Consider the following 25,556-nt stretch of genomic DNA (forward strand, 5'->3'; position numbering starts at 1 on the left):
CTTAAAATTTTTGAAAACATTCAAAGAAACCACAATTTACTTGATGAACTTTTGTCTTATGTTAAAGAACTAAAAAAAAATAAAATAAATTAAAAATTAAAAAATACTGAAGAGCTTACTATTGAAAAAGGATAGTCTGAATGCAGGCAAAAAGACAATCTATAAAAATACTGAAGGTGAAGGATCTACCCATTCAAAATAAATTTTTAAAAACTGAGACTCTTCCATTTAGTAGAATGTGCTTACTGGGTATGTGAAAACCTAAAGAGTATTTTCTTTTTCTTTTTTCTTTTTTTTTTTTTAAAGATTTTATTTATTTATTCATGAGAGATGGGGGCGGGGCAGAAATACAGGCAGAGGGAGAAGCAGGCTCCATGCAGGGAGCCTGATGTGGGACTTGATCCCAGGACTCCAGGATCATGCCCTGGGCCAAAGGCAGGCACTAAACTGCTAAGCCACCCAGGGATCCCCTAAAGAGTATTTTCTTATTGAAAAATATTATGATTTAAAAATAAAATTTTAAAAATTAAATTAAATTAAATTAAAATTTAAAAAAAATAAAATAAAAATAGAATTAACTGAAGGTCTCACTTCAAGGTCTTACCATAAATGTAACTCTTAGGTAGACTACAGCCTATTTTATTTTATTTTATTTTTTTTTTTTAAAGATTTTATTTATTTATTCATGAGAGACACAGAGAGAGGGGCACAGACACAGGCAGAGGGAGCAGCAGGCTCCATGCAGAGAATCTGACGTGGGACTTGATCACACCCTGAGCTGAAGGCAAGTCCCACCCTGAGCTGAAGGCGGTGCTAAACCACTGAGCCACCTGGACTGCCCTGCAGCCAATTTTATAAGAAAAATAAAAAGAAGATTGTATTTAAAAATATATTTTTCAGAAAAATATTAACAACACCATGTTTCAGATAGGCTAAAAAACTGATTAAAGTACATGAATATGGGACGCCTGGGTGGCTTAGTGGTTGAGTGCCTGCCTCCAGGCCAGGGTGTGATCCTGGGGTCCTGGGATCAGTCCCTGCGTTGGGCTCCCTATGGGGAGCTTGCTCCTCCCTCTGCCTGTGTCTCTGCCTCTCTCTATCCGTCTCTCATGAATAGATAAATAAAATCTTAAAAAAAAAAAAAGTACATGAATATGTATCAAGAATCTATGTAAATAGATTAATGTTTAGAAAATCAACGTAAAAATTTTTTTTAATGTTTTAAAGTCATAAATGTTCTTACAAAAAAATGTTTTGAAACAATTTTTTAATAGAAATGTTATAGATCTGGGCAGCCTGGGTGGCTCAGCGGTTTGTCTTCAGCCCAGGGTGTGATCCTGGAGACCCGGGATCGAGTCCTGCATCGGGCTCCCTTCGTGGAGACTGCTTCTCCCTCTGCTGGTGTTTCTGCCTCTCTCTCTCTGTTTCTCTCATGAATGGATAAATAAAATCTTAAAAAAAAAAAAAATGTTATAGATCTAAGACCAAAACAACATAATTTTCCAATCAATAAATAATTTTAAAAACTAATTTTAACTCTTTGAAATTCTTCTCCCCACTCCCAAAGTTGTCCTGGTTTACATGATAAAAGCATTGTAAGTTTCTGAGCAGAAAATCACTGTAAGAGCTAATTCTATCATGTCTTTATCCTCCTTGTGACATAACTCAAAAAGCCACCGTTACCAAAGCATTTCTTACCATCTGGATTCTCCATCCTCAAGAGCAATGTTCTTTCCCTTATCTCACCACCCCTCCCTGACCCTTCCTCTGGGCCTCATGAAATTCATGGTCAGGCACCAGAAAAATCTCTGCGTCCTCAGTTTTCTGAACATTTCTTCTGAGAGCACTGCTTCCTCTTCAGTCCTCTTAAAAGGTGGCTGATTTCTCTTCTACATTTTTGTGGGGCCTGTTGGTGGGCCTTCCTTGCACTTCACTACCACTCCCAATTCTATTGCTACGACCTACTTTAAAAAGCGGGGGGGGGGGGGCGCAAAAAACTGCTACCAGAATACTACAAATCCCTAAAGAGAAATCTCCCATGTTCCCTAAGGATTTTTAGCACAAGGTTCATTGTCATTCTCTAACACTATTCCTATCAGAATTCTTAGAGTTTTCTGTACCCATGTAGACAAAACCTTGTATCAGATCTTGTCCTCTACTTCATCTCAGAGTACCATGGTCATAGCATTGATTTTGCCTTTACCAGTATTGTAATATTGGTAAATTTAAATTGGTAATATTGCTTCATAAGTTCTTTTTTTTTTTTTTTTAAGATTTATTTATTCATGAGAGGCACAGAGAGAGAGACAGAGAGAGACAGAGAGGGAGAGAGAGACAGGCAGAGACACAGGCAGAAGGAGAAGCAGGCTCCATGCAGGGATCCGGGGTCTCCAGGAGCACGCCCTAGGCTGAAGGCGGCGCTAAACAGCTGAGCCACCTGGGATTCCCTGATTCATAATTTCAATCACCTAATCACTTAACTTTTCACCTTATACACTTAATATCCTAACTTCAACTATTTTTTATTTCTACAATCTAGTGAAACTACCTCCTTACTGTCTCTCACTCCCTTCAAATTCTCACATCCTTCTTAATCTGGCTTAGGTTCCAGCGTGTCCTTAAATGCACTCCTTTGCCTCATTCTCAAACCTCTTTCACTTTGTCATACTTACCTGGCAAAACCCCAACCCTGGTTAAATCCAACTCTACTGCCTATTACTAAGTTTGCACTTGCAGAGCTAAACATGGCTGGAGAAAAACACATAACCGGGTTATCTGGTCTCACTTTAAATTCATGATCACTAACTTAAAGAAGGCCTTCAGTGCTGCCCAGTATTCCAACTAACATTTCCCTATGCCATTCAGCTTTCCCACTCTTCTAATCACCTATCTCATATCTACTCTTTCTTCAAACCTCTACTGCCTCCCCTCTTTTTTTTTTTTTTTTTTTTAAGATTTTATTTATTTGGGAGAGAGAGAGAGAGTGAGCAAGAGAGAGAGAATGAGCAGGGAGAGCCGGAGAGGGAGAAGCAGGCTCCTCGTTGAGCAAGGTGCCCGATGCAGGGCTCAAACCCAGGGGCTGGGATCACGACCCCAGCCAAAGATACTGAGCCACCCAGGGGCCCCATGCCTCCCCACTCTTACGTAATGACTTTGCTTCTTATTTTATTCAGAAAACATAAACAGTCTATAGAAATTGGCCACATGTTCTCCCCATCCCTTCTAGGTGCTCCTTTCCTCCAGTTGTGAATTTGACCATGCTCCTATCTTTAGCCACTCTCTCCCCCTTGTACACTATATTGTAGCCCCTCTCACCTACTCAAGGTCATCACTCCAGCAATTCTCCCTTTCTCTTCTAACATTAATTTATCCCTCTCTGTTGAATCATCTGCACTCATATATATACTGTATCTTTCACCGTAAAAACCTTTCCTGACCTCACATTCCTATCCAATTACCCTTACTCATTGTGTGTCATCCTAACTCCTATCCTTCCTTTCTGTTCTCTTGAATTCACTGTGACAAGGCTTTCATTCTTACCACTCCATTAAAAAAGCCCAAGATCACACAACGCCTCTACATCACTAACTCTAATGGTGAATCCTCAGTCCTTAACTTTACCCACCAGCATTTCACATAGTTTATTATTTCCTTCTTAAAATGCTTACTTCATTATCCTTATAGACATCATTCTTGTCTCTTGGTTTTCGCCTTTTGTCATCACCTTTTCTTAGTCTCCTTAGTGGATCTTCCTTCTCTAACTCAATCTCTAAATATTTTGCAATGTCCCAGGGCTTAGCCCTTAAACCTCTTAACTACATTTACTCCCACCACAGGTGATTTCATTTAAATTCATAGCACTGAATATCTGATTGACAACTTCCACATTTAGATATCCAGCCAGGATCTCAATCCTGAACTCCAGGTGGTATCAGCAAGATAGACATTTCTATCTCTAACACATTTCTTCTCTTAGCATTAGACCCATTTATCCAACTGTCTACATCTCTAGTTGAATATCTCAAAGAAATATTCCAAAACTCCTAATTTCCACCCACATTCTACCTCTGAAATAAGCACCTCGCAAGCATCATTTCCTCAAATGTAACATCCAGAAACATAGATTTTTTTTTTTTTTAAGATTTTATTTATTTATTCGTGAGAGACACAGAGAGAGGCAGAGACACAGGCAGAGGGAGAAGCAGGCTCCATGCAGGAAGCCTGATGTGGGACTTGATCCCGGACTCCAGGATCACGCCCTGGGCCGAAGGCAGGCGCTAAACCACTGAGCCACCCGTGGATCCCCCAGAAACATAGATGTTATCCCATACATCTCCCTCTCCCCTTCATCTTTAACGTCTGACCTATCCTATTGATTCTACCTTTTAAGTATTTCCTGAATGTATGCCCTTTCTTCCATACAGGTCTTCTCTAGTCTAAGCTTCCATCACACTCCACGACAGACTAATACAGAGAACTCCTGTCTTTCTGCATTCACTTCTACTTCTCCAATTCATCCTCTGTGTAACTTCTCAAAAACAAGAGTCTGATCACATCTCTCTACTTCAAGTTTTTAATAAATTCCTACTACTTTTAGAATAAAAACAAGATTCCTTAATAAAGCCCAGAAGGTCCTAGGTAGGCTGCCCACTGCCTACTTCACAGATTCATCTCTCATGAACCTCTGCACCATACTCTACATTTTGTCATCCCTACCTTTCCTTCAGTCCTATGAGCATTCCATGGTCCCTACCACCAACGGAATTTTGCAGTCTTCTCTCTGTCTGGAATGCCACCACCACCCCATCTTACTATATACTTCCTAATGCCTACTCAATCTTCAGATCTCATCTCAAGAAACAATGCCTCAGAGAAACTGCCTCCTCAAACCATATCAACTTTCCTTCATACATGCTTTATTATTGCACCTATCACTTACTATTTCTAAACATACATTACTTTGTGCTCAAGGTCTGTCAATCTAAAAAGACTTTAAGGTCAATGAAGAAATAGATTGTGCTTTGTACTACTGTATCTGTAGTCTCCACCAGACTTGACACGCAAATCTTTTTTCAATGAATGAATCAACACAGGAGTGAGGGCGGAAGCCACACAACTGGATAGTACTGCAGAGGAATGGAATTTAGAAAGATAAAAGGGTTCCGGGAAATATCGCAATTTAGCAATCAAGCGAGGAATTAAGTTGGAAAAAAAAAAGCCATCAAAAAGCTAAAAACAACAATTAATAAAACGAAACAGCATCACAAAAGCCAAGGAAAGATACTACACCAAAAATAGAAGGGGCCACTGAATTTTACAAGTAGGTAGCTAGAGATCTGACAAAAGAATATTGCGGGACACAGAGAGGAAGTCAACAAAAGGAAAATACAGGAGAAAGCTCACATCTTTCTAACCCCTCTGGAAATAAAATCTTACACTCGTTAACTTTTTCAATACACTAAGACTACAATGGCGGTCCGAATCGAACAACAAACCTAAGGAAAATATATGTGCCATTTTAGATTTCAGCCTTATTATTTCTCTCTACCTGGGTGAGTCATATTAGCTTGACTGCTTAGCTGACCTATAACAACTAAAGTTCTAATATTTACACCCGAAACGATCTTTTCGTTTCACAAAGGACCTTACCTCCCCAAATCGTCAAAGCAGACATCTGTGTGTCCCTCGGTATGTCCAAATCTCATCGGCTTCTGTGTGGCAGGCATCTTTTCTTCTACCCACCTAAAAAGGCTTTATAAAAGCTAACGTTATTTGAAAGGTAAGGAAAGACGGCGGCTGAAGGGGAAGAAGGGGAGTTAGTCTCCCGGCGATACCTTTTCCCCCACCCGAGCGGCACAAACGAGATACAGCAGAGGGTCTGTCAGACGATAAACCGGGAAAAGGACACGCTTCTCTTCAGTGCGCGGACACCGGCACCTGGAAAGGGGACTCACCGAGCCCACCGAGCTCCACCACTGAGGAAAGGCGCGCTGCAGGCGCCCGCGCAGGGCCGCTTCCCGCGCTCCGACGTGCTCGCTGCACTGCGCCTGCGCCCGCTCGCCCACGCCCAGCGACGGGCGGGACCGAAGTCGCAGGGTGATGGCGTCAGCCGCGCGCCGCGTGCAAGGGAAAAAGCCGGTTGCTGGGGGAGTGAGGAAGAAAGGGAGGGTGTCGAACACGGAAGTGATGGCAGCGCCTTGGGAGCAGGTGGAGGCGGTGACCGCAACGAATGAGACGGGAATTCTGAGGCGAGGGGTGGGGGCTTGCAGAAAGACATCCTCCTTTTAGGACCTACCTGAGGTGCAGGAGTGGCTGGGCCTCCCTTCTCCACCTTAGAGAGCACCCCGAGTGACGGCGATGGTGATGGCGGCAGTTCCTCGCACAGCCCCAGTCAAGCTGCGCTCTGAGAGGTGAGTGGGGGGAAGGGTGGTTGCTTCCCGGCCTCGCGGATTAGGGTCTGCTGTCACCTTCCAGGCTCCCTAACACGCAGCCATATCCGAGTCCCTGACCAAGTCCAGCTCCTCCTTGGGGCCCTGTTACAGAATGAAGTCTTTGAGCATCTTGTTCTCGAGGAGAACGAGACCCTTCCCAAACCTTTAATCTTGGCATCCTTCGTGCCTTCACCTTGTCGTTTCTATAGAGATAAAAAAAAAAAAAAAAAAAAAAAGAGGGAAGACTTTAATCTCAGTTCCTGGAGGTATGGCTTGCACGTTAATGATTGTTGGGGGTGGACGTATATCCCTTAAGAAGAAAGTAACTTGGATTTCCCCGTTCAGACCCCACCTAAAATTCACTGAAGTACGTATTTAGATCTAAAAGAAGAGCCAGAACTAAAGCATATGGTTGAATGCTTCGTTCGCTCCTTATAATCTCAACGAAGGTCTTGGCCATTAAGTTTATGTCCCCATGTTCTTCCATGTTGGCAGACCGGTGTCTGATGAATACCTTCACGGTGACATATTTGTGTGGTACCCATCTTCTAGTCTGCATCAGACACCAGTTTATGAATAAGTGGGACGTTTTTCTGTCCTAAACATTTCCCCATTGTTTTTCAATCTAGTTCCCATTGTGAAAAGTTGCACAGTTACACAAACGGTGCTATTGTTCTTACAGTCTTGGCATTGTGTGAAAGTTGTTTTGAGTACTAGGGTTCCAATTAGACTTCCTAGATACTTAAATTTGGTACATTAATGAAGAGGAAGAATGATTGGCTGAAAATGAGCTTGGGATTTGTGGAAAAATAGCCAACCTATTGTGGATTTCCCACAACAGCAAAAGATACCGGAGATGATTCTTTCTGAGTGATTTAATTTTATTTGAAGATCATTCATTAATTTTTAGATAGACTGATTTGTAATTTTTTAATCCGAGTGAAGATCCCTGGATAAGACGATGGGATTGAAGATGAACTCTGATAACATTTGTCTATTATCTTGATGAGATTTCAAGGTAGTACTATTCACAGCTTAGCATAAGAAGGATCTGTAAATTGGAACAAGAGTTATGGATATTAAATGCCCTGTGACATCTATAACACAATATGACTTAAAACTATGAATGGTGTCTATATTTCTCTCCCTTCACTCTGCCTTAGCAATCAAGCCGTTTGATCCACAGGTTAAAGAAAAATTCCCTTCACAAATTAAACATGTATGGAAAGAGCTTGGGCCTTAGAGTTGAACAGCCCTAGGTTTTATTTTTCGCTCTGACAGTTATTCATTATATGACCTTGACTATGCTTTACTTTTTCTGGATATCAGATTCCTTATCTCTAAAATGGAGATACCTACTTCCATCAATTATTAGTTATGGTATATAGGAGAAATTCATGGATGTATAAAACTGATTGTTACTAATATCCTGTGTTATTAACAGGGTACTTTGGGTGGATACTTAGTGCTTTTGTTTAAAATAGAGGGGTTTTTTTTTATCATTATCCTGTAAAAGTTTTCAAGTATTAAAAGATATATTCTTACTTTTGCTAGTATGTTTTCACAATTATATTTCTCTTTCAGTCAAATGCCGATAAATTTTAATGTCAATGAGTTCATGGTCTTGATGGAAACAGACATTCAAACAACATGTACAAGATAGTGTGGTAATGAAATGCATGTAACTTAAATGTCAGCAAAATTATATGGTTATTTAGAATAGCATAGCCTTAAAAAAAAATCCATTGCAGCTGTTACTGTTCTGGCTGTCAAAATTTTCCAAATGGATTTCTTTATCATTAACAGTGTGTATCTCATAGGAGTGGGTAGCTGAATGAACTCACTGAAAATGACAGCAAGGTCACAGTTTAAATTGCCATGAAGATTAGTTAGCTCTGCTCTGTTGCAACCATTTATAGGACGCTTACGCTCACAAATACTGTTCTCAAGGGCAATAGGGTGAGAAAACATGATTACCATTTTGGTGATGAGTATTATCTACATCGTATACTCTTAGAGATTCAGTTTATCTAAAAAGCATTTCAGTATTGCCTATGGAAGGAGTTTAAAAAATACTTTTTCAATGAAATGTGTACTTGACGTAAAAATCACTAACTATGTGAAAGATAAGGGTGGAAGAGAGGTAAAATGACCGAGAGGGACACCTGGGTGGCTTATCAGTTAAGTGTCCTGATTTCGGCTCTGTTTGTGATCTCATGAGTCATGAGACTGCGCCCCAGGTGAGCTCCTCACTGGGCATGGAGCCTGCTTAAGATTCTCTCTCTCAAAAAAAGAAAAGGATTCTCTCTCTCCCACTGCCTTCCCCACCCTTGTCTGTCTTAGGCGTGTGTGTGTTCCCCCTCTCTCTAAAAAAATAAGAATAGAATATAAATGAGGAGAACAGAGTATTGAAGAAAATAATATTGAAGGCAGTTTAGAAATCTGAAAATTTGTGTATCTCTGAAAGTGTATTGAGAGTTACTGTTTATTTTTGGAGTAAATAATACTTGCATATATGTAAACTTCTCAAAGTATAAAAGGCGGTAAAGTTCTATTCCCAGCTATCCAGTTCTTGTGGCTAAAGACAGCCACAGTATTTGATTGTGTTGTTACATAGATAGTGGATCCTTACACAGCAAGAGAGATATAATCACTCTTTTATTGATAAAGAAACCAAGACTCAAAGAGGTTGTAGTTTGTCCAGTCACACTCCTACCAACTGTCAAAATGAGAAGTAGAGCACAGGTCTTTTACCATCTGATTCTAGGTAGTCTACCATACTGCTGTTCCATTTCATAAACATTCTGTTGCCATAAAACTAGAAATTTAGTAAAACACATCAGGACATTAAAGCTTTTTAAGTCTAGAATCCCCTTATACTAGTGTGTTAAAACTTGAATAGGTAAAACTTGTCACCCAAGCTTAAATATAAGCATGTGTAATTATTATAAAGCAATAGAAAGAATAATCTATAATCAGTTAAAAAAAACTTTACCTACTCTTTCTGTTGAAATCTGTATTTACTAAGTTAGCTTGCAAGAAACTACATATTTTAATAATTAGAGGTTTTGGTTATTTACACCCATAATATTTGTAAAGAATTTAAATTTTTTTAACCTTTTAAAAAGACAGTGTTTAATATCAGGAGTAATACAAAGTGCTTTATGATATGAAGCCTCCTCAGCTTCAGATTTTCAAGCCTTATATGTGGCCTTTGTTTCCTCTTGTTCCTTTTTTAAAAATTTTTGCTACTTTCCCACCTCTCATTTTTAGAAATTTCTACATGAAAAGTTCTGAGTACTACTAGAAAGTAGCTAATACGCATTTTCATTAATATATGCTATTTTCATACATCTTATTCCTGGAACTAAAACATAAGGCAGCTGGCATTATCCAGATTTTACAATGTGAAAACTGAAGTTAAATGAGATTTTAAAATCAGGTAATATGATTAGTACGTGACAAAGTCTGAATTTTAGCCCATGTTTGATGATTTAACCTTTCATGCTATTTCATCTGCACCATGCTTCATTTTTAAATATAGTGTAGTAAAAAACTAGATTGTTAATTTTTATAGTTGTTTAAAACATTAAAATTTTCTCTTTAGACTAAATTACTCTTACAAGGAAGTAGACCAAAATGTCTAAATTGATTGCCTTTAGGTAATTGAACTACAGTTTTTCCCCTCCTCCCTTTTAAACTTATCTAAATGTTCTGTATATTTTTTACTGAGCATATATTGTTTTTTATAATTAAAAAATTACAAACTGGAAAGAAAATGAATCTCCTTAATCTAGTTTATTCCCTAAAAGTTAAAATCATATATCTTAAATATTCTGGTTTCTAAGATTCTTTTAAGGTCCTTCCATTTTTAAAAAGCCAGCTATTAGTTTTCTGTTCTCTCTTCACTCGAGATTAACCTTCTTTGGTGATAGGTTCCTGAACATTTCTCTTTGGCATGGTCACGGAATGGACAATCATCTAAATATTAGCCCAAGTTAATACTCCCCCTAAAGTTTGCTCCAAAAGGATTTCTATGAGCTAAATACAGGAAATTATGGCTTAAGCAGGCTTCTTAACTGAAGAACCTCTCAGAACCTTTTGCAAAATATGCATTGTAATATTTCAGAGGGAAACCATTCCTATATTTGTTTAATAAGGAAACCCCTATCTCTCTAGAATATGTATTAACACCTTTTAGAACTAGTGCCCACTGGCATAAGCAAACTATAATTGGAAAAGTAAGTGGAGAGTGTGGGGAGAAGGAGGATGTAGTGGTACTAATCAGTAATTCCTTTTTATGTTTGTTTTTTAATCCAGTTAAGTCCCACGAGCCCTGACGTGGTAGCGTGAAAATAGGAGATACTAACATATTTACTGGAAAATGAAACTGTATTGCTCTTGTTATGAGGGGGAAAAAACAACATGTTTTTAGTTCAGAGATTCTTTTCATATGATCAAACCCGGTTTTATATTTTTCCTTAACATTTCAAGGAATTCATCTGCCAATATCCAGTATATTCCATTCGTGGGCTCTAAATGTCTCCACAGAATTCTCCTCAAGTATCAGACTATAATCAAATGTTAAGTAAGGACTATGACCCATAGAATCCAATTCAAATATCACAAACTATGATCAGAGTGCTTTCAGGGAGTTTTGGGACACATAATAGCAGGTAAACTTTGGAATTGTGGATTTGGTCAGGAAATTCCTAGGAGTAATAATTTAGTTATAAATTATTTATGTAGTGTAATAAATAATTATTTTAGTATCAAATGTATTTTAATTTGGTATTTACATGAATTCTGGTCTTAGATATGCATCAGCATTTTAGATAAAGTAGTCATCCAATGAATAATTAATATATACGGTAATGCTCTGGTAGAGAATTACTAAAGAATTACCCAACCTCATAGAGAATACAGTGACATTTCCAGATAGATGAAGTTTAATTTTTGGCCTTTTTTTTTTTTTTTTCTAGGCTCCATGCCCAACATGGGCCTTAAACTCATGACTCTGAGATTGAGAGTTCCATGTTTACCTACTGAGCCAGCTGGGCGTCCCTCATTATTGGCTTTTTAATAGTTTTCTCTAGGAATCTTGAATTAACATCACCTATCTGGCTTTATGCAATAGAACTAATTAGGGACGCCGGGGTGGTTCAACGGTTTAGCGCCTGCCTTTGGCCTGGAGTGATCCTGGAGTCTGGGAACCAGTCCCACATTGGGCTCCCTGCATGGGGCCTGCTTCTTCCTCTGCCTATGTCTCTGCCTCTCTCTGTGTCTCTCATGAATAAATAAGTAAAATCTTTAAAAAAAAAACAAAAAAACAGTAGAACTACTTAAATGTTATTTAAATCTTGTGTTAGTAGAATGGCCATGTTGGATATGTTGGATATTCATTCTCGGTTCACTGTCCTTGGCAATTGGTGGTAGAATCTGGGAAGAGATAGCTACTGGGAATCTGGGAACTTTCTTTCTTGAAAATAGCTTTTATATAAATTTGCTTTTGAGATATTTGCCTCTTGCTCAGTAAGAAATAATAATTTTTTTAAAAGATGTCACTGTTTACTCCCCAGAGCAATGTAATTTAGCTGCCTTCATAAAAAATTAATTATTGAATCAAGAGCCAAAGCAACCTTCTCCCAAGTGATGTGTTCCCCTCTTTAAAAAAATAAAAATAAAAAAAAAATAAAAAGCTTTGTAGTTACTGGCAAAGATCTTTGATTTGTCAGCACCTTTTAAAGTATCATCTTAGATTTCTATACTACATAAAAATAATAGTAAAGCCACTTTCTTATCACTTTGTATTTTTTTCTTCCTCATTTATAAAGTTTGTAAAACTCCAAGAACTAATGATAGGCTATTTGAAAGGATTCATTCAGATTCAGAACTCAACACTTTTTTTTTTTAATTGAGATTTTTTTTTTTTAAGATTTTATTTATTTATTCATGAGACACAGAGAGAGAGAGAGAGAGGCAGAGACACAGGCAGAGGGAGAAGCAGGCTCCTTGCAGGGAGCCAATATGGGACTCCATCCCGGGACTCCAGGATCAAGCCCTGGGCTGCAGGCGGCGCTAAACCGCTGAGCCACCCAGGGATCCCCCTTGCGTAAGTTTAGATGCAAACATAACAGATATACTTGGCAAGGCTTACCAACTTGTATATAATAAGTATTAATCATTTACTTATAAATTATTTATGTAGTGTAATAAATATTTGGATGATCAAATTACTGTACCACCCAGGCTCCCCATGAACCATTTCTAGTAAACTGGCTTGGGACGCCTGGGTGGCTCAGTGGTTGGGCACCTGCCTTTGGCCCAGGTCGTGATCCTAGGATCTGGGATTGAGTCCGGCATTGGGCTCCCTGGAAGGAGCCTGCTTCTCCCTCTGCCTATGTCTCTGCCTTTCTCTCTCAGTCTGCGTGTCTCATGAATAAATAAATAATCTTTAAAAAAAATAATAAACTGTCTTATGTCCTTTAATAAAATTATATCTAATATGTTTCTTTTTTTTAATTTATTGATTACTTAATACATTTAGGCTCTGAACAGAGTACTTTACATACATTATTTCATTTAATCCTCAACAGCCGAATGAAATAGATAGCATCAATATCTCTGTTTTTACAGATGAAAAAAAAACTGAGGTTTTACATCAAATGGCGAGTATCAGATAAACTGGACTCAAACTGTACTGCAGGGGTGCCTGAGTGGCTCAGCGGGTGAGCATCTGCCTTCAGCTCAGGGTATGATCCCGAAGTCCCAGGATCAAGTCTGCATCAGGCTCTCCACAGGGAGCCTGCTTCTCCCTCTGCCTGTGTCTCTGCCTCTCTCTGTGTGTCTCTCATGAATAAATAAATAAAATCTTAACAACAACAAAAAACAACGCTATACTGCTTAATGGCTGCCATTATTGTGCTGTGAAACTGCATCCTTGTCATATACATGCATAGAGATACTAAAAATGTTAAAATGGTTACAGCTGGATGGTAGGATTATGCATAATTTGGGTTTTTTTTTATAACTTAAGCTTAGTTTGAATTAATCATGATAAGTATGAATTACTGTTGTTTATGTTCATCAAAATGATATATGCACCCAAGTTAAAAATTAAGTTGAAAGCTTAGGGAAGATAAATTCTACAGTCCTACCAATTCCGAAGGCATCTATGTCGAATCTTTTAACTGTTTTTCCAATATTTACCTTTATATTTCTAAATCATATGCTTATTATTTCTTGATTCGTCGATTACCAGACATTATCACTTGAGTTCCTTTTATGATAGATGAGAAATTATCTTTTAGTCTCCTTCCTTTCTTTCCATTTTCTTATTGCATTTGTATCACAGTTTTGGTGAATATGTAAATGTCATTCATTGCTGAGCCAAGTATTTTACAACTTTATTTTCTTTCTTGTCTAACTCTTGAATTTTTGTGTAATTAAGAATTACCTGATTCTCTTTTCTCATTCTTCTCAATTGAATTTTCCAGAAGTCAGTTCTTTTTTTTTTTTTCTTCAAAACCTTCCACCTTGGAGCCAATGGCCCTGTATGGTTATATGCTCTGAATACCATGTTGTCTAGAAACTTTTCTTCTTCGACATCTTAAGAATTCACATTTCCTCTCTCTTGTGTTAAATATCTTATTTTCTGCATTATGTCTTTTGCTGTGGGTACACTTTAATTTTAGAAGACTATATATCGGGCAGCCCGGGTAGCTCAGCGGTTTGGTGCTGCCTTCAGCCCAGGGCGTGATCCTGGAGACCCGGGATCGGGTCCCATGTTGGGCTCCCTGCATGGAGCTTGCTTCTCCCTCTGCCTGTGTCTCTGCCTCTCTCTTTCTGTCTCTCATGAATAAATAAATAAAATCTTAAAAAAAAAAATAGAAGACTATATATCTTCTAGTATGAGGTAAAGTTGTTGATGCTTTGCATGTGTGAAAATTTCTTTATCTTCATATTTGAATGGTAATTTGGCTGATTATTTCTTCAAAGTTGGAACTAGCCTCTAGCTTCCAAAACTAGCCTCTAGCTTCCATAGTTACTGTTGAGAAACCAGATGCCATTTATTTGTAGTCCTCTATGACTTTTATTCCCTCGGGAAGATTTTTTTTAATTTTCACATATTTTTTGACTTGGATAGCACAACATCTACTCTCTTAACTTAAGTATCTCCCCTTTATCTCTACGGTTCTAAAATTTTAGAACAATGTAACTGTATTTTTCCCCAATTGTGCTGGGTACTCCGTGGACTCTTTGAGTATAGAAGCTCATGTCCTTCAGTTCTGGGAAATTTTCTAATATAGTTTCTTTTTTAATTTCCCCCCTTCATTTTATTATTTTCTATGAAATGTCTGTATCGATCGTCTAGTTTTCTTACCTTTTCTAATTAACCATTTTTTCCCATTTCCTGTTATTTCCTCAATTTCTTCTCCAACTTTCCTGTGGACTATTTTATTTCTGTGACCATATTTTTATTTTTTTTAAGGTTTTATTTATTCATGAGATGCACACCAAGAGAGAGGAAGAGACATATAGGCAGAGGGAGAAGCAGGCTGCCCGTAGGGAGCCCGATGTGGGACTTGATCCTGATACCAGGATCACGCCCTGAGCCAAAGGCAGACGCTCAACCGCTGAACCACCCAAGCATCCCGTATTTTTAATTTACAAAATTTTCTTAATCTCTGATTGTCCCAAACTCCTCTTACTCATTCATAGGTGTAATATCTTCTCTTAACTTGGAAGAAATCAGTTTATTTTCTGCTCTTTTTGTGGTTCTTTTTTTTCTCTAAGTATTTTTTTAATGTTTTGGCCTCTGCTGTTGTTTATATTAGACACTTTCCTCAAAAGTCTGATGACCTATGACCATTCATATTCTGGAGTGAATAAAGCACAACAATGCTGCCTGACAGCTGTGTGTGAGTAGGTGGGGCTTGTGGCTGGCAAGCTTTTCTCCATGCTTGGGTGATTATTCCAGGTTTGTGGGTTATTGGTGTTTTTATTCATTCATTTATTTTGAGAGAGAGAGCTCATGCAGGGGAGGGGCAGAGGGAGATAGAGAATCTCAAGTAGACTCCCCACTGAGCATGGAGCCTGGTGAAGGGCTTGATCTCACAACTCTGAGATCATGACCTGAGTCAAAATCAAGAGTCAGACGCTCAATCAAGAGTTGGGATCCCTGGGTGGCGCAGCGGTTTGGCGCCTGCCTTTGGCCCAGGGCACGATCCTGGAGACCCGGGATCGAATCCCACGTCAGGCTCCCGGTGCATGGAGCCTGCTTCTCCCTCTGCCTGTGTCTCTGCCTCTCTCTCTCTCTGTGTGTGACTATCATAAATAAAAAAAAAAAAAAAAAAGAGTGGGTCGCTCAACCAACTGAGGCACCCAGGCCCTCCCTCCCAGCTTTCTATTGTAGGAGTCCCAACTGTCAGTATCTAGAGTTCTTTTCTTTTTGACCATTCTATTTTTTTCAGCAAAGTATCTTTTAGTCCTTTTATTAAGAGCTATAAATATGGCTACCAGAGTTCTGGGAGCTGGCTGGGAGAAGGAAGTAAGAACTTACACGATTTTAGTCCCAAATCTCTCTTCTACCCTCTCTCTATGTCTGGTATTCAAAGTCCTAGCCTCTCAGTTTAGTTTCTCCAACTGATAAATATCCCATCTCCTCTAAGTGTAGGAATAAGAACTGGAGAAATCCAGCTGTACTTATGCATATTTTCAGCCTGCTTCTCCATTTTCCACCCTGTTCTCCACCCACATTTTCTGTATCATCTGGTACCTTTGGGTCCTGGACTTTGCATACTCTGTTGGCTTGCTTCTCATCCATGTCACCTCTGTGCCTAGTGTTACCCGCCTCTCTGATGCTGAGTTATTTACTGCTCCTCCATTCATACTCTGTTTTCATATTTTGTGATTTAGGTTATAGACACCTCCTAGTCTCATGGATGTTATGATTGTGTTTTTATTTCTCATTTTTCCTTGTTCTGGGTTGACTTTTTGGGAGGATAGAACAAAAAGATTTTCACTTGGCCATTTCAAACCAGTCAATTATTTATTTTATAATCAGAATAAAAAAGCTATTTTCAAAAAAAAAAAAGCTATTTTCATTTTAAGGGGAAATGAAGTTATAATAAATTTAGTAATGGAAAGTAGCAGGTGTAGTGCCTAAAGGAAGCATTAGAAGCACTAAAGGATTTTATAGGAGATTTGTTATTGAAGGCAGAGAGAATTTGAAAGAGAAAAACTGAAGCAGGCCCTGGTAAAGGTGGGAATGTCATCAGGAACAGAGAGAGCGAGCTTATCTCTGATAATAGAAGTGAAGGAAGAAATGATACAATGTAGAGATAATAAGCAAGATGAGGGAGCTCATATCCAGTGGAGTAAAGTTGGTCATAGAGTTTAACAAACTGTTATTTTGCTATTTTTTTTAGTAAATTACCAGGCATTTCAAATCTTTTTTTTTTTTAATATTTTTTTTATTTATTTATGACAGTCACACAGAGAGAGAGAGAGAGAGGCAGAGACACAGGCAGAGGGAGAAGCAGGCTCCGTGCACCGGGAGCCTGATGTGGGATTCGATCCCGGGTCTCCAGGATCGCGCCCTGGGCCAAAGGCAGGCGCCAAACCGCTGCGCCACCCAGGGATCCCAGCATTTCAAATCTTATATATTTTTCACAACTGAATAAAAAAAGTAGAAAGTGTGTAGTATTCTTCAGCCTACTTTGTTGTTTCTTGTTTATTTTTGCTCAGTAGAACTTGGTCAACAAACAGCCAAAGCATAATGTTGAATATAATTTTGGTATAATAAGTAATGATATGTCTTCCAAAATTAGATTTAAAAATATTTTTCCCTATGGATTTTAAATGAGTATATACTAGTGAGCTCACTAAATCAAAATAATCTGTATAATCGCCAGGTGCTATTCAGTTTTAGAAATGGAGTTTTTTTTGTTTTTGTTTTTGTTTTTTTGTTTTTGTTTTTGTTTTTTTTTTAGAAATGGAGTATTTTATTTGGCAAGTCTAATTAATTAGTTCACACTTTTAAGTACTTGCCAATCATTTGCTACTACAGTTGCTTATTTCAAATCCTCTTGCTTTGAAAATGCATTCAGATGGCTCTAAACATTTACTTGACTTTTGGGATTATAATGTTCCTCTGACATAATCAGAAACTTAATCATAATCAGCATGCTGAGTGAGACTGATTTTCTCAGTCTCCAAATTCAAGTTTCATTTGTAAAATGTTTGAGGTTATAGAATCCTAACCCCCAATTCTGGGCTTAAATCTTACTCCACCTAAGAATAGTTAAGTTAATCCCATTTACAACCTATCATCACTATTTGTCTTAATAAAACTCTATTTCACATTGTAAATTCTAGCATATCTAGCCAACTTCAAAGGAAAGTCATTGCCCTATAGAAATTTATTTGCTTGTTTCTCAAAATTACCAAGAAAAACACAAGAGTGTGTATGTGAAATAACAAATTTTTATCCGATTCCATGTTTTCTAAAAACTGCATAAACTGAGAGTGAAGTTGACCAATTACTGAAATGAGTTGTCAAAACTGCATTGGGAATTTTTGCATGGCATTCCTGCTGTTCAGTGGTGATTATTTAATAAATACTCTTTTTTTATTATTTAATAAATTCTTAACAGCTTTTGTAACTTAAAGTTTATATTTTCAATCAATAGAAAACAACACAAGGAGAGGGAAGTAAGGAACCACTACAGGGTAGTATTTCTCAAACACCAAGTCATATATTTCTCACTGTCTCTTACAACAATTCACTGACTGGTCTGCTGTGAAATAAAAATAAAGAAAGGAGAGATTAGTAGAAGATACACCTCAAGACTAGAAATTGTTTACATTTTGAGCATACAGTTGGGCTAAGAGAGGAGGCCTCGCTTTCTAATCTACATTGAAAATTAACTGTGGGAAAGAATTCAGATTCTTGACTCCCGGGTACTATGAAATTATTAGTATGTAGTAAAGCAGATCATTTAAGTGAAAACAAAATATTTTGGAACTACCTTCCAACATATCCAATACTCTTATCTTGTTCATATGCTAATTATGCTTTTTCATCTTATGTCTGATTGGGGCTTAATATGTAAAACTATATGTGCAAAATGAATGACAGTTGGACACCTGGGTGGCTCATTTGGTTAACCATCTGACTTTTTTTTTTAATATTGTATTTATTTATTCATGAGAGAGAGGCAGAGACACAGGCAGAGGGAGAAGCAGGCTCCCCGAAAAGAGTCCAATGTGGGACTCGATCCTGGACCCCTGGATAAGGACCTGAGCCAAAGGCAGATGCTCAACTGCTGAGCCATCCAGGCATCCCGAGCATCTGACTCTTGATTTTTGGCTCAGAACATGGTCTCAGGGTCATGAGATCAAACCCTGTATCAGACTCCACACTGGGCATGGAGTCTGCTTGGGATTTTCTCTCTTCCTCTTCCCTTCCCCTGCTCACACACTCTCTTTCTCTTCTCTCTTTAAAAAAAAAAAGTGAATGACAAATGACTAGTGTGTTTTGTTTTGTTTGTTTTTTTAGATACATCCAGAGAGTGCCCAGAAGAATCTTCCTGCTGGAAAAACTGAAAAAGCAGTATTTATAACACTGGAATTTGCGGATAATTTGTTAAAATGGCAGAAAATAGTGAAAGTAATAGCAAAAATGTAGATGTAAGGCCCAAAACTAGTCGAAGTAGAAGTGCTGACAGAAAGGACGGTTATGTGTGGAGTGGAAAGAAATTATCTTGGTCAAAAAAGAGTGAAAGTTGTTCAGATGCTGAAACAGTGAATGCTATAGAGAAAACTGAAATTCCTTTAAGGAGCCAAGAAAGGAAGCACAGCTGTTCATCCATTGAGTTGGATTTAGATCATTCCTGTGGGCATAGATTTTTAGGCCGATCTCTTAAACAGAAACTGCAAGATGCTGTGGGGCAGTGTTTTCCAATAAAGAATTGTAGTGGTCGGCACTCTTCAGGGCTTCCATCTAAAAGGAAAATTCATATCAGTGAACTCATGTTAGATAAGTGTCCTTTCCCACCTCGATCAGATTTAGCCTTTAGGTGGCATTTTATTAAACGACACACTGCTCCTATAAATCCCAAATCCAATGAATGGATAAGCACAGACTTGTCTCAGAATGAATTGAGGGATGGTCATCTAAAACGAAGAAATGCAGAAGAAGAGGTAAACTGCTTCACACATACCAATGTTCAGCCCTGTGTCATAACCACCAACAGTGCTTCATGTAGAAGTGGTCCTGTGACTGGCTCTGTGATGAACCTGGTTTCAAATAACAGTATAGAAGATAGTGATATGGATTCAGATGATGAAATTATAACACTTTGCACAAGTTCCAGGAAAAGAAACAAACCCAAATGGGAAATGGATGAAGAAATCCTGCAGTTGGAAACACCTCCTAAGTACCATACCCAGATTGATTATGTCCACTGTCTTGTACCAGACCTCCTTCAGATCAATAATAATCCATGTTACTGGGGAGTTATGGATAAATATGCAGCTGAAGCTCTACTAGAGGGAAAACCAGAGGGTACCTTTTTACTTCGAGACTCAGCACAGGAAGACTATTTATTCTCAGTTAGTTTTAGACGCTATAGTCGTTCTCTTCATGCTAGAATTGAACAGTGGAATCACAACTTTAGCTTTGATGCACATGATCCTTGTGTCTTCCATTCTCCTGACATTACAGGGCTCCTAGAACATTATAAGGACCCGAGTGCCTGTATGTTTTTCGAACCCCTTTTATCCACTCCTTTAATTCGGACTTTCCCCTTTACCCTGCAGCATATATGCAGAACAGTTATTTGTAACTGTACAACTTATGATGGCATTGATGCCCTTCCAATTCCTCCTTCTATGAAATTATATCTGAAGGAATATCACTATAAATCAAAAGTTAGAGTACTCAGGATTGATGCACCAGAACAACAATGCTAGGAAAAGTGTAGGAATATGGGAATGATTATATACATATTTTCATTTAATATTTTATTTTTCTTATGTCACTTTGAATTTTTCTACAAGGACAGTTGAAATCCAAAATAAATCTCTGCCCTAAAGTTTACGTCTAGATCAGTTTATTTTTCTTATGATACATCAGTTGTTTAGAGTTATATACTAGGGGTTAATGAATATTTTTGACCAGGTGTTTTTTTTTTTGTTTTTACCAAATAGATCATATACTTACTTTTTTTTCTTAACTGTAATTTGCTTAAAATCCAGGGATATTTGAAATTTGGTAGGCATTACCAACACAGTTAAATCCATATTTTATACTTTTCTTTAAAAATAATCTGTCCTTTCCTACATGTACAATCCTCATTGCCATTGGCATTCCTGTACGTAAAATACAGTTTCCCCATCCCGCTTTTCAGACGCTGATCAGTAAAGTGGAGTGTGTTGTAATTCACAATCCATGCCAGTGTAGTAGAGTTTTGTAACAAATAGGGATGCTAAAGGTAACAGGGTGGTTTGAAACTAAACTTGAAGTGTTTTCATTTTAAATACTAACTATAAAGCAGTATTACTCAGTTTGATTAATCTGATGAGGAAGAATCAAATGAGAACATGACTTTTTGGAGGTGAATTTATTTTCTACACTGTAGCATGGCCACTTGTTCTTTTTGAGTAAGTCTTTTACTCAACCTAGATGAGTTGCTATCTTCAGAACAAATATTGTTCTTTCTCACTGGAAGCTTTAAAAATATAACACTATTAGTAACTAGTAGTTACTAACGTATTAAAGCAACTATGGTGTTTTTCTGTATTTACTTATGAACTGTTGCTTCTAATTAGCCTTTTTATAGACACTCTGAGCCTGTTATCTTGGGGAGATGCCACAGTTTTATAATCAGCCACAAATTTCTATTGGTAACCAAAGAGGACCTAAGTAGTCTTCATTATTTTAAAGTGAGCTTCACTAAAGATTCAAGAAGTAAACATGGAGCTGTTTTCTGAAAAACTTAATGTTGGTTTTGATTTTCAGGTTTCAAATAATTACTCCTATCTTCAGAATTCCATGTCTTTACTGTAGCTTCTAAAAAAGGAAAACATTTTGAGAGCTACATGCTTTAATGCCATACCGAACAATACTGGGCACTAGGAGTAATATTTTAAATTTACGATCCCAACACAGAAGCATTTTTAGAAACGTCATTATCCCTGTAAAATAAGGGTAAATGGAGTGGTATCCTGTCAAACTCTGCTTTTTTAAAGGGTCCGTGCATAATAAATTTCCTAGACAGTTTCTTCTGGTGAGCTATCTAACCCTTTGTACAAATTGGCATTTTTAATATCATAGTAGTTGATTTCTTGCTGCTAATTTAGGTCCAGTAGGAAGCTGCTTCTGCCTGGATTTTGACTCAACTTTCCAAGTTAGAATAGATGTTTCTTAAGTATCATTGCTTTTATGTTGAAGTAGCATTTCCCTTTCCTGCAGTTCTGTTGGTAGCATAAAGATGGAATTTTTCAGTAATAGCTTTAAAATAAATTTTTAGCAATTACAACAAAATTAAACCAAGAAAATCTGTTAACCATTTTCTAGGATTTTTTTTCTCAGTGATCTCAAGATTGTCTTGGTTCCAGTGAAGGGTAACTTAATTATGGCACCTATCTGTGGAGTAATGAGGCTCAGGATATCACTAACACCGATATCAGGATAAATATCTCTTCTAAAGATGATATTTCCCTTTTACAAAAGTGGAAAAGTCTCATACTACCTCATCTTTATTGTGACACTTTTGTAGATCACTGAGAAGCTTGTCTTATTTACCAATAAAACACTTCCTAAATATGCATTTTTTGGTGAAAGAACATTAATAGTATAGTAAGACTCTACCCATGATTATAGTTTTTTATCAGAATTTGATAATGAGACTTTCTGTTTCTGTGAAACAATTATTGTTTTAAATATTTTTCTTTTAAAAATAACTTTTTATCAGTACAGAAAAACCTAAGGGATGACTAGCTAACAAATATTCTGTTAAAGAGTAATTTTATAAAGAAAAATGAAATATAATTATGTTGTCTTTTATAATGGTAAAAATGTTTATATGAAAATCAAGATATAAGTAGCTTTTCATATATTCAAACTGGTTGCTTGTGGTATATTTTCTCTGGCTTTCTTATTTTTTCAACTTCAAGGTATTAATAGCTGTTAACATTTTCAAAATACTGCCATATATATCCTTGAAGTAGATGATCTAATAAATGAGAGCAGGGAAGAGACTCATTTATTCTGAAATGGTTTGTATTTTTCCTTTCATATTTGCTACAGTGAAAAGAAATCTGAAAGTAGAAGCATAAAGACTTGAGAATGGAATTGTTTACCATGAAGGAAAAAGAAAAGAGTAATAATAAATTAATTTTTAAGGCATTAAAAGATTGGAATTTAGAAAGGTTAATCCCTTTCTCTGACTTTGTGAGGACACATTTGGAAGAGCCTCCAGTATTCACAAACTAATTTTAAAAATGTAAAATATGTAATCATTGGAATATATAACTAAAGTGACTAAGTTTTGAGAGGAACATGAGGAAAGATTCAAATATATCTATAAATTTTGTAACTTAATGTTTGTGGGCATTTGAAAAGTATAAATTCCAGAGTTGGGAAAGCATCAGCATGGTGGAAATGTGTAGAGCTTATTGGTGAGAGAGGATGAAGCTAAAAGAAACAAGATAAAATATTAAAATTAAGAATTTAGGCATCACCTCAGGGAAGAGCCTTGACAGTGAAAGGGAACTACTTAATTGCTAATAGCTGGTCTGGACCAGACACTTAACTGCGCTTTGGGAATCATCCTGCACTAATCAGGAAATAAACTTGACTTTTATTTTTCTTAAGCTTTTTGGAACAACCCCACCACCACTACTATGCTTTTTTTTTTTTTTTTTTTTTTTTTTGAGCTATAGCATCTTGATTCATACTCCAATTCTTGAAATATGCTGAATAGGTTTCTTTTTTTAGATTCCTTGAGCATTTTTGTATTGAAGAATCCTATGTGATCTTTCTATAGCCATGCCATTCACTTAAATAATTCATAGAGAGAATGGTTTAATTTAAAGGAAGACCTAATAGGAAGAAGATTAAAGGAAGCTTTTAGTCAGCCTGTGGTTAGATTTATTGATTTGGTGAACAGAACTGTGTTCTTTCCTGAATTTCAGCTAATGGTCAAAGAATGGCTTTCACTTAAAGTTGTGACTTATTATAAATAATACAAAGAATGTCTTAGTAATTAGAAATCCTTTAAAAAGTAGAGTAAATGTGGCCAATAGAACTCATACAAATTCCATTTCTTTTTATAAGAAAAACACAAACCATTATCATTTATTCATGAGCCAAAGCCATTAAGAAGACAAATCAAGTTACCAGCTTCCTGTCTCTTTGAAGTTTGGATCATTTTATAGGCCTATGTAATAGGTTTCTTCCTATGAAACAAAAACCTTGAAACCTAATTCATAAATATACTCTAAGTTTTCATTTAAAAACTTTTGTCACTTTTAGCTATAACGAGTCAGATTATGTATTAATTTTAGTAAATTTCACAGGAAAGTAGACAATTATTTCTGGAGACAGCACAGGGAGAACAATGTTTAAATCTACAAAAACCTGTGTGTTAAGTAATACCTAAATGAATAAAAGATTTTAAGTCAAGCAGACTATTGTTTCTATTTTGGAAAAAAAAAAAAAAGATCTTTACAATTTGCTTTAACCATAATCAGTTTCAAATTTTATTTCTAAAGAATGAACAGAAAGCACAAAGTTCTTTTTTTTAATGACCTGCTAGAGGTAAGCAATGCTACAAAAGTCTGCCTATACCATTCTAATATATTAAGATATTGGGCACAATGGAGGTAACTTTTTAATGGATTGGCTTCTATGTAGAAATGTAGACTAATGAATAAAGCCCAATGGAAAGGGATTTGGGGCACATGAATCCTATTTCAAATATAAGCAATCTATTTTTGTTTAATTTTGAATAGATAATCCTAAATCTTGATCTTCATCTCCTAGCATATAAAATGTAGATAAATAATACTTGTGACTTGATTTCCTGAAGGCTAATTCTCCACTTAAGAGGTGACTATTAGAGCATACTTTTAAAGTAATTTCTGTAATTTCTTAAAAATAATGTGATGATAGATTTTCAAAGTATCCCCTTAGTAGACCCTGCAAATTCACATTCACTTCTGATAGTCTGTAATAGGCTTTCTTGGCTTGATTTGACGATAGAGATAACAGTACAATTTGGATTTATAGTTTAGACTCTGGAATTGGATGAACAATTGTAGTTTCCTCCTACCCTTAATAAGGTTTAGTAAAATTGATGTTTGCCTGTTATTTTAAAGTTGATTACATTTGCAGGAAGTAAAGATAATCACTTTTGCTGTGGTTATAATCAAATCTAAGCTTTCAGACTTAAAATAAAACTCACGGGGGTTTACTTAAATTATGCTGACTTTGCTAGGAGTGAGTGACTCAATTCTATGTAAGCCAAGTATGAACTTGATATATACTTGAATATACAGTTTAAGTAGTAATTTCACAAAGCTGTTAGTACTCTTGTCAGTTGGGCTTGTATGAATCCTCCTCTTACCCAAAAAGAAGTAGACTGTTTGCATTTTTATTTCTAATCCTGAAGTTGAATGTTTCTTCTTGGATGTGAGTTCAAATAAATTGATCTGAATAAATTTTCAATTCTTAATTAAAACTTCATACATAAAATCCAAAGGCTTTGTATATTGTTTTTAAAACATGGGCATCCCGGGTGGCTCAGCGGTTTAGTGCCGCCTTCAGCCCAGGGCCTGATCCTGGAGTCCGAGGATTGAGTCCCACGTTGGGCTCCCCGCATGGAGCCTGCTTCTCCCTCTGCCTGTGTCTCTGACTCTCTCTCTCAAGAATAAATAAATAAAATATTAAAACAAAACAAAACAAAAAGATAAAACATTGTGTGCCCTAGGGCTGCTGGGTGGCTCAGTCAGTTAAGCATCTGAATGAATTCTGCTCAGGTCATGATCTCTGGGTTATGGGATCAAGCTCTGCCTCTGGTTCTGCACTTGGGGTGGAGCCTGCTGAAGATTCTATCT

At 37.1% G+C, this 25,556-nt stretch overlaps 2 protein-coding genes across 3 annotated transcripts in view; one reads left to right on the forward strand and one right to left on the reverse strand.

Moving 5' to 3' along the window:
- WDHD1 (WD repeat and HMG-box DNA binding protein 1) overlaps nt 1-6,057 on the reverse strand; it is a 62,012-nt gene extending 55,955 nt beyond the window's left edge. The window contains exons 1-2 of one of the 2 annotated variants that reach the window (XM_038544771.1): nt 5,955-6,057; nt 5,650-5,751 (exon numbers count right to left, since the gene is read on the reverse strand). In XM_038544771.1, the coding sequence (XP_038400699.1) occupies nt 5,650-5,726 (77 nt within the window). In that variant the 5' untranslated portion in view covers nt 5,727-5,751; nt 5,955-6,057. Of the gene's footprint in view, nt 1-5,649; nt 5,752-5,834 lie in introns of both variants that reach the window. The other variant, XM_038544770.1, reaches the window with a different exon arrangement.
- Nucleotides 6,058-6,091: 34 nt separating this feature from the next.
- On the forward strand, nt 6,092-25,200 carry SOCS4 (suppressor of cytokine signaling 4). The gene is made up of 2 exons (XM_038544773.1): nt 6,092-6,410; nt 18,994-25,200. The coding sequence occupies exon 2, from the start codon at nt 19,086-19,088 to the stop codon at nt 20,406-20,408; it is 1,323 nt and encodes a 440-aa protein (XP_038400701.1). The 5' UTR covers nt 6,092-6,410; nt 18,994-19,085; the 3' UTR covers nt 20,409-25,200.
- The last annotated feature ends 356 nt before the right edge of the window (nt 25,201-25,556 follow it).

This window comes from Canis lupus, chromosome 8 (assembly GCF_011100685.1).
Source record: "Canis lupus familiaris isolate Mischka breed German Shepherd chromosome 8, alternate assembly UU_Cfam_GSD_1.0, whole genome shotgun sequence".
Classification (NCBI taxonomy): Eukaryota; Metazoa; Chordata; class Mammalia; order Carnivora; family Canidae; genus Canis; species Canis lupus.

Excerpts from the sequence above, each read along its gene's own strand:
- SOCS4 (XM_038544773.1), top strand. The coding sequence starts at position 19,086 with ATGGCAGAAAATAGTGAAAGTAATAGCAAAAATGTAGATGTAAGGCCC.